This window comes from Gopherus evgoodei, chromosome 3, assembly GCF_007399415.2.
Source record: "Gopherus evgoodei ecotype Sinaloan lineage chromosome 3, rGopEvg1_v1.p, whole genome shotgun sequence".
Lineage (NCBI taxonomy): Eukaryota > Metazoa > Chordata > Testudines > Testudinidae > Gopherus > Gopherus evgoodei.
In genome coordinates this window covers 55913795-55929169 of record NC_044324.1, presented here as the reverse complement: position 1 = coordinate 55929169, position 15375 = coordinate 55913795, and the positions used below count along the sequence as shown (strand labels likewise).

At 44.5% G+C, this 15375-nt stretch overlaps 1 protein-coding gene across 1 annotated transcript in view; it reads right to left on the bottom strand.

The window, feature by feature from the left end:
- The window catches only part of HCRTR2 (hypocretin receptor 2), a 65815-nt gene extending 58067 nt beyond the window's left edge, over positions 1–7748 (bottom strand). The window contains exons 1-3 of the mRNA XM_030555628.1: positions 7730–7748; positions 6925–7061; positions 2351–2648 (exon numbers count right to left, since the gene is read on the bottom strand). Coding sequence (XP_030411488.1) covers positions 2351–2576 — 226 coding nt within the window. The 5' untranslated portion in view covers positions 2577–2648; positions 6925–7061; positions 7730–7748. The remainder of the gene's footprint in view (positions 1–2350; positions 2649–6924; positions 7062–7729) is intronic.
- Between the last annotated feature and the right edge of the window lie 7627 nt (positions 7749–15375).

Genomic DNA, 15375 nt, shown 5'->3' with positions numbered 1-15375 from the left:
TGTGGCATCATTTGCTTATCCTAGCAATTAAGCCCTGGACATAACTGCTGGCATGTTTCTTTATAAATGTATGCTTACATTACATTCTAAAGAGTTATATATATTTTTCCTTGATATTATTCGATAATTTCACCTAAGAGCTACCCTTTGGCCGGTTCTTTTAGTTTCCAAGGATGTTGGCTCCCCATAAATCCCGTCACATTCTCTCTTCAGTTACTACGAGCTCCCTCTAAGACTCCTCTTGCTCTCCAGCTTCTTCTCTTTACTCCAAAGCCATCTTCCTTCTTCCCCATCATTCTTCTCTCTCTCCTCTATCTTCAAATCTGCTAGCTGTTCACAAGCTCCTCTTCCTCCATCCTTCCAATCTCTCTCAAATTTCCTCTCTGCCTTTACTTTCCAACCACTTGCACTGTTCTCTCTACCTCCAGACGCCTGCCTGTTCTACTTTCTGCTCCCTCCACACTATGGCTCTTCACTTCCCCTACCTCCCTCCACCTCAAATTTATCAGCTTGTGCTACCTCTTCCCCCAACCTCGTCATTCCCCAGGATCTCTTCACTCTCCTCTTGACACATCCAAGTCTCTGAATCTCACTTTACCCCCTTTCCAAACAGCCCCCGCCCTACCCCACTGCTCCCCAATACCCATCTGTCTCAAACACCTTACCCGGTCCTCCTCCCAATTGCTCTGCAAAACCTTCCTCCCTCTCCCTGAATATTTCCTTTACTTCCAAATCTCCAATCTCTCCTCTTTCCCAACCCCACATTACCTCAAACCTCTCACCAAATAAATTTTCCTGACCCCATGCCCTTCAGTCAGCCTTCTCCTCTTTCTAGTCTTCACCTTTCCAGTCTCTTTTCCCACATTCCTCATTCTCTCTAATATCCACTTCTCTCCTCAAGCCTCTCTTCTCCCCTCCCTACCTCAAAACTTCTTATTCCCATACCTCCCCCTCTGTTCACTTCCCTTCAGTCACCTCCTCCTCCCAAAGGCCATTATCTCCCACAGTTATTTCACTCCAAAATGCTCACCATTTTTCCTCCTGCCCCAGCTTCCCTGTCTTTACTATTTTAAGGTCCCCATTACTCTGTGCCCTAAGGTTTACTAAAACTTCCACTTGTGATGTTGCTTTTCTCCATCCCTTTCTTCACATCCTCCTTGCCTCCCTCAGTCACTCTGTCTAGTAAAGTACCTCCAACCTCCCCCATTTGCTCTGTCTTATCTTCCTACCCTTCTAAATCCCTATATCTTCCCCCTCTTTTGTCTGCCTTCCCCTGACCTCCAGTTCACCTCCCAGAAATTACCCATGGTGCCTGCCTCCAAGTACCCACCCCCCCCCGAACAGCACCCTCTTTACCTTTTCCCTGATAGATGTCTGCTGAGCAGTTCTGCATGAAGCAGTAGCCACTGTTCTTTGCTTTCTGCTGTGCTATCTCCCCTCCTCCTTCACAGATGAATGAAATTTGGGTGGGGATGTGTGTAGAGACAGACACAGATATTTGTCTCCTCTCCCTCCCTGGTTGAAAGTTGGGAGTGCCCCACTCTCCATAGTTACACCCTTGGATCCTAGCATTCATTCTATGCATAGAAATTGATTCAAACTGTAGATATGAGAACAAGTTATCAATCTAATTTGTTTTCCACATTTATCAGTGCCAAGAGTAACTCCTGTCAGGTGAGTAATAACCGCCCATGCATTTAAATGTCAAAGTTAAACTCTGCCAACTCAGTTGAGAATATCTGAATAAAAAAAGCAGCATGATGACCAGGCAGAGAAGTGCTGTCAAAGAGCACCTGTCAGTACTGTATAAGGGAAAACATCTGTCTGTAAAGATCTGAATAGGGTTTGAGAATTTCAGCACCCCTGCCAGCTGGACAGAGATTAGAGAATTAGCATTTCATTGACACAACCTTCCTAGCTTGGATGAGCTCTTTACTTAGGGATTCTAATTATAACTGCAACTAATTCTTAGTAAACAGCCAAAAAACCTGGATGTCTTAATGTTGCTCTCTAAATTTAAACACTCATAAAAGCTGTTTTTAGCAGTCTCAAATGATTATAGCACATGATGCTACCAGCCTGTTAAATACCACAAGCATGACAAATGGCATGAAAAGTTAGCAATTTTCATTTCAAAATAAACTGTCAGATACAAACACATTCATCTCATCTGTTTGTCTAAATCTAATGTTCACTCTTAGATGCAAGAAACAGTGTTCCCAAATGTCACCACTACATTGCTGATGGTTTAACTCACCTGTTCTTTTATAAACAATTTAAGCAGTCTGAAAATCAATCCAAACAGGTTATATTACAACTCTTCTGGGGAGGAATGCAGAGCAATACTCACCCAGGATGTTTCCAATGAGAGCCACAATGAATACAACAATATACCCTGCAATCAGGACCCATTCATATTCTTTGGGATGTAAATATTCCCTCCAAAGGTATCGCAGAAATTCCTCATCATTATAGTCAGCAGAGGGGATTGAAAAAGGCTCCTGAGTATCATTCAGTTCTGGAACAGAAGACCAGTTCCTGCAAGAAGGCAGACCATCCAGTTTGGTCTCGGACATTACTGGTTGTAGCCTGGGTCTGGATCAAAACCTCTCAGTACTTCAAGCTTCTGTGAAGTCCATCCATTTACACTTGTGATGTGCAATGAAAAACCCAGAGTGGGGAGAGAAGGAGAAAAAGAATGAAAAGTTACAGAGCCAATGATGACCAAGGCTTTTACGCTGCAACTTCTCCTACTATCTTTGCAGCACTTCCCAGCAATGATGCATACACAGCAGCTCTGAGAGAGGGAATGAGGACTCGGCATCAGAGGCTGCAGTGACACGGGAGCCAGCACAGCACATGCTTACAAATGCATCATTCTGGCACAGAATCTGCAATACACAGCAAATCCTTGGGGGACAAGGAGGAGTGGGCAGTTTGCTTCCAAATGTGAGAGTATATGTGATCCAGCCTGCAAGCAAGAGCGTACTTGCCTCACTGCCTGTGTATACAAGTGTGCTCATGCAACATGTGTCTCAAATTTAGGAATCCTTGGACAGGTGTAAGTGTATGTCTTTGTTACTCCAAAACTGCTCTTCCTAGCTCCACAGCCCCTTCCCCTCCCCTCAGCTTCCTCTTCACATGCCCCTCTCTGTACCCCAGTTTTCTTTCCTCCCAAGTTTCCCTTGCAGTCTGCTCTCCGTATCCCCACCATGTGTTCCCTGTCCTGTTACAGCTTTAAATATCACCAAATTAAACTCCAATTTTGGAGAGAAAAGAGCAGCAGCAGTGGAAGAGAGATGGAATGTGGGGAGCTATTGAAATCAGTGGCTGGTGACTCGGAAATCCCTTCAAATCCTGCTGGGTAAGTGGCTAAAGTAATGTGGAATTATTCTTTGCATGGTGTCCCAATGGGGGCTCCACTTCAATGGCACATGCATTCCTGCACCTTTAATCTGAGATTTTGATAGTAGTGCCTGTTCAACCTGTGCATGCATCCTACATATCCTTGTGCCCCATACCAAGGATATATAGGGTTGCACAGGTGAACCACCCTCAACTGCCTTCAGCCTGAGATGGAATGTCGAACATGCCTACTTCCCTTTTGCCAAGTCACAGTTAATTTAGTTGGTATTTATTGTTTCTGCCTTTTGAGGGTTTGTTCTGGATGATTTCAGTATCTGGGATACGCTGGGATCCCCATGCTTAAAGCATTGTCTTTCCTGATGGGAGGCTATCCCAGTTAGTGTTGGATGCTCTTGGTGTCTTGTGTTTAGGAGACACGCACATACCAGCTGAGTGTAAGGTTTGCTCTTCATTCAACAGCAGATCTCATAAACATGGAAATAAAGTCAAACCATGGATGATGGCGCAAGCTCTAGGATTGGCTTCTGATCCAGGATCCAAGGACCCCCCGGACACCAGCATCTAAGCACATTTACTTCTCTGTCTACCTCCAGATCCTGTTCACCAAGACCCTTGAGGGATACGTAGGCTGGTACTCTATCCACATCTGGGTCTCAGTCACAAAAGCACTGGGAGATGTGGCATCTATGTCCATGCTGGAAATACCAAGAGCCCAGTACTCTAAGTCTATGGGTACCAACAAAAAGAGCAGTAGTGATATATCTCCTTCCAAGAAGTCTGGATTGCTGACTGTGAAGCAGGTTCTGGAGACCTCAGGTACCAAAGGGAGTAACAGTGAGGCTTCAAGTGATTCTAGTACTGGGAAAATATCTAAGGCGCTCTCTAAGAGCCTCATTTCTGCCATATGAGACTCAATGATGAAGACCTTTTCGGCTTCAAGTGTTTATTTCCATAGGAGCAGACATTCTACTTCAAAAAGGTCTACAACACCAGACTCTCTAGTAGCTGTGATACCCAAAGAGATTACAGATGACTGGGAACAGGGAAAATATAGTGCCAAGCTACAAAAAGGGAAATAAGGATAACCCAGGGAATTACAGACCAGTCAGCTGAACTTCTATACCCAGAAAGATAATGAAGCAAATAATTAAGCAATTAATTTGCAAACATCTAGAAGATAAGGTGATAAGTAACAGTCAGCATAGATTTGTCAAGAACAAATCATGTCAAACCAACCTGTTAGCTTTCTTTGACAGGGTAACAAGCCTTGTGGATAGGGTGGAAATGGTCGACATGGTATATCTTGACTTTAGTAAAGATTTTGATACTGTCTTGCATGATCTTCTCATAATGAAACTAGGGAAATGCAATCTAGATGAAACTACTATAAGGTGGGTGCAAAACTGGTTGGAAAACCATTCCCAGAGAGTAGTTATCAGTGGTTCACTGTCATGCTGGAAGCATGTAACCAACGGGGTCCCACAGGGATCAGTTCTGGGTCCGGTTCTGTTCAATATCTTCATCATAGAGAGTACACATAAAGTTTGCGAATGATACCAGTCTGGGAGGGGTTGAAAGCGATCTGAAGGATAGGATTAATATTCAAAATGATCTGGAGAAATGGTCTGAAGTAAATAGGATGAAATTCAAGGACAAATGCAAAGTACTCCAGTTAGGAAGGAACAATCAGTTGCACACATACAAAATGGGAAATGACTGCCTATGAAGGAGTATTGTGGAAAGGGATCTGGGGTTCACAGTGGACCACAAGCTAAATAGGAGTCAACAGTGTAACAATCTTGCAAAAAAAGTAAACATCATTCTGGGATGTATTAGCAGGAGTGTTCTAAGCAAGACAGAAGAAGAAATTCTTCCACTCTGCTCTGTGCTGATTTACACCTCAACTGGAGTATTGTGTCCAGTTCTGGGTGCCATATTTCAGGAAGGGTGTGGACAAATTGGAGAAAGTCCAGAGAAGAGCAACAAAAATGATTAAAGGTCTAGAAAACATGACCTATGAGGGAAGACTGAAAAAATTGGGGTTTGTTTAGTCTGGACAAGAGAAGTGTGGTGGTGAGGGTGGGGGAAGAGAGATACTTGAAAACTGTTATTGCATGTGTGTAAAAGGTTATTACAAGGAGAAGGGAGGATAGGACAAAAAGCAATGGGCTTAAATAGCACCCAGGGCAATTTAGGTTGGACATTAGGAGAAACTTCCTAACTGTGAGGATGGTTAAGCACTGGAATAAATTGCCAAGGGAGGCTATGGAATCTCTATCACTGGAAATTTTTACAAGCAGGTTAGATAAACACCTGTCAGGAATGGTCTAGATAATACTTAGTCCTGCCATGAGGCAGGGGACTGGACTAGATGACCTCTCAAAGTCCCTTCTAGTCCTATGATTCTACTTACCCCAGAGACCTGGACCATTACATTGATTCTGACAGAGTCTGGATGTACTCACTCAACTGCTGCACCAACACATTCAGGAAAGGTCCCTACCTCAGTACAGGCACGGCGCCAGAGTTTCTGGTGCCCTAGGCAGAATTTGACATTTTGTGTGCTCCCCATAGGGTGCGTGTGAGCTTCCGGTTCCGCTCCCATCGCACCGCCAAAGAAGGATCCTCCGCTGAAATGCCGCAGGCAACAGCGACAGTCATTGAGCTGCTCAATTCCCTGCCGCTGTTTTCCGTGGCACATCAGCAGAAGGTCCTTCTTTGGTGGTGCGATGGGAGCAGAACCGGAAGCTCCCGCGCACCCCGTGGGGAACGCACAAAATGCCGCCCCCCAAATCCTGGTGCCCTAGGCGACCGCCTAGGGTTGCCTAATGGAAGTGCCAGCCCTGCCTCAGTACCAATGCTCGCCTCTACGGGATTGTGTCCAACTCCCACTTATGTATCAATATCATAGAAGTTTAGATTTTCAGAGGATCTTGTGCCAATCAGCCAGAATTTCCATGACTTGTGTGCACTGAGTACTACTGGGGGAAAATTAAAAATTCTGCACACAATATTTTAAAATACTGCAAAATGCTGCAAATTTTATTTGTCAAAATAACACTATATAATCACAGCCACAATCACACCAGTTTCAATTGTTTTGGTAATTTATTTCAAAATACCTGTGTGGAGGTAGGCTGCAATTGCTAGAGATAATAAAGTACCTGACTTGCTGCACCCAACCCTTGCTGCACCCAACCTGAGAGTGAGAACTCTGTTTTTCTCCAACACCTGTCAGCACAAAAATTCCCTCAGGAGTAGAGAGTTAAAGAAACTCTCTGCCCCCTTCACCTCACAGAGCCCACTAGGGGGCCAGACACCCACAACCCCTCCCCCCAAATCCAGCTATGAGGGCCCTCCTAGCACCCTCCTCCCCTCCAGATCCCAGCCGTGGCCTCTCCCAGCCCAGACACCCATGCCTTCCCTCCCCAAACCTGGTGTGGCTCCCCCAGCCCAGACACCTGCCCCCTTACTGTCCAGTGATCCAGAAGGAGAAACAATCTGTTTCTGGGACCCCAAGCTTGTATGGAGTTTCCTGCTGCACTGCCATCTCCTTACCTCAGGGTATGCAGGGAACTGCAACTGCCTGGAACTCTCTAAATTCTCCCTCTCACCCCAGGAGCATCTTCTATGTGCAAGATGGGCTCTGCTGGGTCCAGTGGCCTAGTGGCAGCCAGCAGCACCGCAGCCCATTTCTGTGGGAGAAAGAAAATTATGCACAAAGCCCATTAATTTCTGCACAATTCTGCATTGCGCAGTGGCGCAGAATTCCCCCAGAAGTAACTGAGAGCCTCTAGGTCCCAGACTCTCCACTTTTCTTTAAAACCTCTTTTATACCAGTGTTGACAATCCAGAGCAAACAGTTATCATCCCCTCCCCCGAGAAAAATGTTGATGAGTTTTCTGATTCTCAGATTTCAGTTCAATGGTATAGTCTTCAAGACACTATTCTTTTACCTAGTCTGATGACCTTGTCCTCTGCCTCCCTGGTGTTACCAAAGGTGGACGGCACCTCCTTCACCTTATGGGCTCTCCCAGTGTCCTTATTGCAACCCCTGGGCCACGTAATGCCAAAAATTCCTAAGTGTTCTGAGTCACACTTGCAGGGCAAATAGGCAGACCCATTCCCCTGAACCCTCACTCACACCCCACCAACCAGAGCCAGCAGAGGAAATTTTTGAGGAGCAGGAGGCAAGGGCTGACAAGGAGGTAACACCTCACATGAATATCTGCTCATCTCTGGATGTCTCTCTATTGCCTCCACCACCTTTCATGGCAAATAACTTTAGATAATTTCAGGAGCTGATGAAGTGCATAGTGGATATATGTTTCAAATCACTATAGCAAAGGTCCAAGACTCTCACCATAAAGTCCTGGATATTTTACATGCTTCAGCTTCGGCACCTGCAGCCCTTCTTGTGAATCTGGCTTTATTAGAAATTGCTAAGATGATCTGGCAGACTCCAGCGACAGCATCCACTACCTGTAAATGTGCCACCAAAAATATTATGTTCTAGCCAAGTACTCAAGAGTTTTTCCTGAATTCCCTGGTTGTAGAAACAGTAAATAAGTGCCATAGACAGCATGAAACAAAGTCTTCTCATTACAACAAGGAGCAGAAGTGACTTCATCTCTTCAGTTACAAGAGTTACTCCTCTGTAACATTGCACTTCAAACCACCAAGTGCTCTTGTCAATATATGGCTATCTGAATTACAATAAATTCAACAGCTTTATTGTGCATTTGCCAGAGGAGCACTTCAAACAATTTAAGGACATCAGTGAAGGGCAACTCTTAATGAGAACATTATTATAGTCCTCCATACATGCATCTGATATGGCAGCTTAGTCCATTTCCACCATGATCATGATGTGACGACCATCTTGGCCCTAGGTGTCCAGTTTCCCTAGTATCAGAGGGGTAGCTGTGTTAGTCTAGATCTGTAAAAGCAGCAAAGAGTCCTGTAGCACCTTATAGACTAACAGACGTATTGGAGCATGAGCTTTCGCGGATGAATACCCACTTCGCCGGATGCATCTGACGAAGTGGGTATTCACCCATGAAAGCTCATGCTCCAATACGTCTGTTAGTCTATAAGGTGTCACAGGACTCTTTGCTGCTTTTACTGTTTCCCTAGGGAATCACAGAATACTGCTGAGGACCTCCCATTGGATGGCCACAAGTTGTTCTTCAAATCGACTGATGAGTTACCCGTAGATCCCTCAACACTTATACATCTGCAAATAAAAGAAAGTCTCAAATATCCCACTGATGTTCCTAATTCATTTCTCGAATTTCTACAGGCCACATGAACCACCAGCCAGGAGACCAAGATACTCAAAGAAGCCAACTAATTGCGTCAGCTACTTTATCCCAGCCACCCATGTCAGCTAAATGACAATTTTGACAGCTTGGTTGAGAGCCTGAACTACCTTCCGCACTATCCTCCCCTCCTCCACTCTAGATACAGTCTTTCCCATTCCCAGCCTGCATGGGAGAGAATAACATCCAAAAAATGAGCTTTGGAAGTAATAATATCCAGTTATTCATCCATTTTGCCTCCAGTTCTTCTGCCCAACCCCTTTCCCCATCCCTTATCAGGGATTCCTCTCACAATCATTTGCTGAGATAGGAAATCACTACTCTTTGACATGTAGGGGTTATAAAACCAGTTCAGTCTAGCACCAGAGGGTGCCTTCCTTATTTTTTGGACAAGGCAAGGGTCATTTTAATTGCACCTACTTGGCCAAGATAAGCTTGGAATCCTTACCTCATTAAACTTGCTTTTCATCCACCAATGAAACTTCCAATCAGTAACATCTGTTGTCTGAGCATGCTGGTCAGACATGTCCACCCAATCTCGCGGTTTGACTCCACGGGCAGCTCCTAAATGGTATTCATCAGACAGTGGCTTTATCAGCCTGTTGCACATCCTCAAGATGTAGCTTCAAAAGACTGGATATTTTGCATAATTGGAATTGTAGAATTACCCAATCCCCAGGGATTTGCCAGGAAATCTATTTAATACATATTGTCCCATTGAAATTTTCCATGGAAAAGTGTTAATTTTCATTGTTAGTTTTCATTTCAATAGTCCAGGGGGGGGATGACACTTTTTACAGCTCCAGTTATTACATTTTAGGACATTCACAAATCATATCAGCATAATGGCTTAATCTGCTGCATTTGCATGTTTATCTATTTTATTACACCATTTCCATCAAGACTAAGGTGATTTAAACCCTATTCTTCTAGTACATTCATGTGAACTGTAATGCCTGATGCATTTAACTCTCAGTGTCTTATTTATCAGTACAAAACTTCTGTAACAAGTGATATTTTCAAATTTATAAGCCTACAGAGAATATATCAAATCTGCATTAAGAAGCTTAAATTCCAATTTATATCTGTCAACCTTTTCCCACAGTGAGGCTAATGTCTGGTACTTCATTTAGGTGAAAGAAAAGATACTGATTTATGCAAACCTAACCCATAACCATTAATTTAAATTTCCACCAATATTGAAATATATTCATCATTGCTAGTAAAATGCTTTGTAGCTTTCAATTTATGATGTTATGCACACAATATGACATTACACCATATAAATATGAATCCAGATCAAGTTATGTTTTATAGCTTCTGATATCTCAAAGAAATTGTCATCATTCACTGGGAGATAAGACAATCTAGCCCCACTTCAGGGTCCAGGTTTTACTGTTTTTTTCCAGTATATTTTCCCCCTCCTAATATAAATTTTATGACAGACATATTTATCACACAAATAAGCAACATCTCTTCCTACACTACAGATCAGCCTCTTCATTTTAGATCTATATGACAAAGAACTGAAAGATTTACTTCTGTGCTAACTTGACAGCATGTTGAATGAGGCACTGGATTTGATTTTTCACAACAGAAAGCGAGTTTCAAGTTGTTAGAAGTCCACAAATTGCTGCTTAAAGGTCATATGAGCTCAAGGACACCAATTCAGCAAAGCATCCGAACATGTGTTTTGCTCAATCCCTATTCAGCAAAGCATTTAAGATCACGCTGCTGAATATGGATGGACTGCTGAATTGGGATCACAGTGAAGGCAGCCACAGAAATCTGCCCCTGCCCTCCTCACCTTCTTTCCATTGCTCTATTTTTACCCTTCTTTTCTGCCCCTTTTCTTTCTCCTACTCTATGTACCTCTCAATAGCCAGGCTGCTTTGCAGTTGCCATTTAATACCATGGCCAAGCTGCAAGGAAGCACCACTGGTAGCACCTATCTTCAAGAGCTGTGTCAAACAGATCCCATGGCTTCTTTGGCAACAGTACTGAGCAGTTTCTGAGAAGCAGCTGGGCTGTCCTCAGGTAAAGTATATTGTGGAGAAGGGAGAAAACGGAGAGGGAAGAAGATAAATGAATTGTGAGGAAGAGAGGGAATGCAGAGGAGAAAGGCTGGCAAAAGAGACAAGCTGTAAATCCCTACAGTCATTAATATTAAATGAAGGGAGAGTAATAGCTGCAACTTCCTTTGTGTCTAGGGCACTATATTAAAAAATAAAATAGCCAACACAATGATTTTTAGAGAAAAGAATGCGATAATCTGTACACCTTAAAATGGAACAATGGACAATGCACAGGCGAACAACTCATTCAATAGGCTGCCATTTGTTTCAGCCTCCCACTTGTTGCAGCATGAATTCATGTTGTTTTGTAATTTAAATGTAGTCTCTCTCCCAAGGCATGCCTCAAGTCTTCTTCGCTGGTACTTGCTAATCAGAAACCTGTGGCGTCTCTCCCCTCCTCCTGTAGGTTGAGTCCTTGGTTCTTTATTTCGGCACCTGAGACACAAAGAGTGCCCTCCCTTAGGAAAATGACCAATACTACTATTCTATTCACCGGGAATATAACCCAGTACATGAACAACACAGCCTATTAATATCAGCACCAACCAATGAAATGCCATACACAGAACAATATTATACAGGGGACTCAACTGGGGACAGACACAGAGGCTGTATGGAAGGAGAGGATTAAGATTAACAAAAATACTAAAACATCAACAAAAAATGTGCTCCTCACCTTTCTGCATTCAGCACTGCACACAACCCCCAGCACCCTTTCCTGCAGATGGGACTCTGAGGATAAGTCCTGCAATGACTAATAAGGAAGCTTTATATGTCTTTTAGAACTAGCCCAGGATAAGCAGCTGGAGATCTCTTACTTATGTCTAGAAAACCCTTTTCCCCAGAGTCCAAGCAGCATAGAGATTCCTAGTTCCTTTTATTTGGGATTTTTTATCCCTCTCTTGCCCCATTCTCTGAGGTGCAAACTCAGCTGATGGGAGGAATCCATTTGCATGACTAATCTTCATAGTGAGGAGCGCAGTACAACACTCTTTTTACTTCTGGGGGAATTCTGCACCACTTCACAATGCAAAATTTTGCAGCAATTAATTTTTTTAGCATAATTTCCTTTCCCCCAGAGAAATGGTCTGCAATGCTGAGTCCACAGAGCTCAGCTTGCACACAGAAGACACTGAGAGGTGGGCAGGGGAGACGGAGCTAAAGGGTTCCTCATAGTTGCAGTTCCCAGCACACCCTGAGGGAAGGAGACAGCAGCATGCAGGAAACTCCACACAAGCCTGGGACACAGAAGCAGGCTGTTTCTCCTTCTGGATCCCTGTGCAGTAGAGTGACAGGTGTATGGGCTGGGAGGGCCACGGCTGGCTTCTGGGGGGGACAGGGCTGGTGTCTGGGCTGCGGGGGCACAGCTGGACTCTGGAGGGGAGGGAGTGCAGGTATATCCGCTAGGAGGGCCTCCACAGCTGGACGTGGGGGGGAGGGGTTGTGGGTGTCTGGCCCCCCAGCTGAGCTCTGGGGGAGGGCAGAGAAACAGGAACTGGGTTGTCATAGGGGTTTCTTTAACTGTCTACTCCTGGGGGAATTTGTGGGTGTGTCTGTATTGTTACAGACATACTTGCTGACAGATATTTTGTAATAAATTACCAAAATAACTGAAACTGGCATGATTATGTAATATTTTGACAAATAAAATTTTCAGAATTTTGCAGAATTTTAAAATATTGTGTACAGATTCTTTTTGGGGGGTGGAGGCACAGAATTCCCCTAGAAGTAGTCTTTTGTCCTCTTTAACATCCCACACTAGGCCATCTAGTGTTGATGGGCCTTTCCTTTTGGGAGGAATGCAAGACTCTGTTGCAGGTCAGCAATTCACACTATTTAATGTCGCTCGTCTCTTTGATTATTTACATAGTCACAGAGGCTCACAATACAACCACTCAAATACTGTATTACCTTACAATATTTGCATGTCACACTGTAAATGACATTAATGCATGGAGCAACTCACAAGCATTAAATAAAATCTAAACACTAAAGAGACAAGGTGGGTGAGCTAATATATGGACAGAATTTGATCCAGTGAAAGCTATTCCCTCACCCAGATTGTCTCTCTAATATCCTGGGACCAACGTGGCTACAACAACACTGCATAAATCTAAACACTACACACATTCTTACAGTTTGAATCCCTATTTCAACAATACTAACACACAAGTGAACCACATTGGCTCCAGCTATGTATTTGTCAGCATTCAGTTGAGACATGGGTACATGGGCATGAGCTGGCACCTGTCTGCCAATGTCACAATCACTGCACTCCCCAGTGAATTCACACAGAAAAATGATAAAAGATAAAAGCACCATATCACCCACAGGCAAATGCTTTTCACAAAAAGATCACTCCATATCCCTCCTCTCAGTCCTCAGCCTCAAAGGAAATCTGCACAACACCTTCAAAAGAACGGCCCGGAGCCTAAATTCATAACTTTGCTTAAAACTAAAAATCATGGACTCAGTAAAGACCCTGGATTTATGGCTCATTACAGCAGTCTGTAACCCAGTAGCCCTCCTTTGTCCTACAACTGCAAACGTGTTAACTGCCCACTACACTGTGAATGTTCTCTTGCAACCTGTGTTAACTCCTTATGCTTATCAATTTGTTCTGCCTTGTATTTAGCTATGACACTCCGAGTACCTCCAAGTACCAAAGAAGAGCTCTGTGTAAGCTTGAAAGCTTTTCTCTCTCACCAAAGAAAGTTGATCCATTAAAATATATTACCTTAACCACCTCATCATTCAGATTCTAGTATACTTAGTTATACCTCCTTAGGCCAATTTATACCCACTTATTGATGTGTAAATGATTGTAAAGTAGTCTAAGCCAGTATAATTTAGTCTTCAAGGAACTGGAAGAAGATGCAAATGGAAGTAGCAGTGGCCTAATTTAATTTGCACATTCCCGCAACATCATTTTAGTTGCTTTTCTTTCTATACCAGCAAGAAAAGCTGAATTACACCAATTTAGAATCCTTCACATGCACAGGAGATCTGCATTTAAAAAGCTACACTACAAAATTATGTTGACCTAATTTATGTCTGCATACAGGCTCTGCAGTAATTAAATCACTTTTGCGTGTCCACATTACGCTCCTTCTGTCAGTGGTGTGTATCCTCAGCAGGGACACTTCCATCAATTTAACTATCAGTGTGAGGCATTGTGGGACAGCTTCTGAAAACCAGTAATAGTTAATGTAAGCAACGCAGGGTCAACACTGACACTGCATTGACCTAACTTTTTCGACCTAAGCGCTATTGTCAGTCTAGTGGATGAATTACATCAGTGGGAGCTACAGTTTAGTGTAAACATTTAGAGTTTGGTTGATGTCAGCTGCCTTTTATTGACCTAACTCTGTAGTGTAGATCAGGTCTTAGTGAAGATGCTACTACATCAATGGGAGAGCTTCTCCTATTGGCATAATCCACCTCTGTGAAAGGTAGTAGCTATGTTGGTGAGAGAAACTCTCCTATTGGCATAGTACTGTCTACACCGGAGTTTAGGTCAGTATAACTGCATCGCTCAGGGGTGATGGCAAAGAGTGGGTGCGAGTTTCGTGTAGGTAAGATCAAGTGAGTCTAACTCAGTTGGTCTAAGGCAGCCCAGAGAGATTGTAATGGCTGGTCTATACTAGAAACTTACATCAGTACAGGTTCAACTCTCAGGGGTGTGAAAAATTCATGCCCCTGAGAGAGACTTAGCTATACCAATCTAACCCTGGATATAGACCAGGGGAGGGCAAACTACAGCCCGCGGGCCGGATCTGGCCCATCAGGGCTTTCAATACAGCTCACGGGATTGCCAGCCCCATGCACAGTGGGGTTAAGACAGACTCCTTACCTACCCTGGCCCCACGCTGCATCTGGAACTGAACAGCAACATGTCCCTGCAGCCCCTGGGGGAGGGGAGAGCAGAAGGCTCTGCACTGCCCTAGCCTGCAGGCACCACCTCCCACAGCTCCCATTGGCCGGGGACCGGGAACTGTGGCCAATGGGAGCTTCGGGGGTAGTACCTGCAGGCGAGGGCAGTGCACAGTGGAGTCGCCTGCCCCACCCTACCCCCAGGAGCCACTGCCAGACGTGCTGGCCACTTCTGGGAGTGGTGCAGGGCCAGGGCAGGCAGGGAGCCTGCCTTAGTTCCACAGTGTGCCGCTGCCACCTCAAAGCTGCTCAAGGTAAGCGGCGCTGTGCCAGTGCCCACACCCCAAACCCTTTCTGCACCCTGCACGCCAACCCCCTGCCCTGAGCCCCTTAACCTCCTGCCTTGAAACCCCTGCTGTACCTCAACCCCCTTCACTGAGGCCCCTCCCACACTCCACACCCCTCCCACCCTCAATCCCCTGCCCCAGCCCAACATTCATGGCCCTGCATACAAATTTCCCCACTCAGATGTGGATCTTAGGCCAAAAAGTTTGCCCACCATCGATGTAGACAGTGCTTGGTTGTTGACCTAGCTGCTGCCTCTCGGGGAAATGAATTACGTACACCAGTGAGAGACCCTTCCTCCTGGGGTAGGTATTGTCTACACTGAAGTGCTACAGCAGCAATGTAACAGCACTGTAGCTATACTGCTGTAGCATTTTCAGGCCTGCTTTATAGTG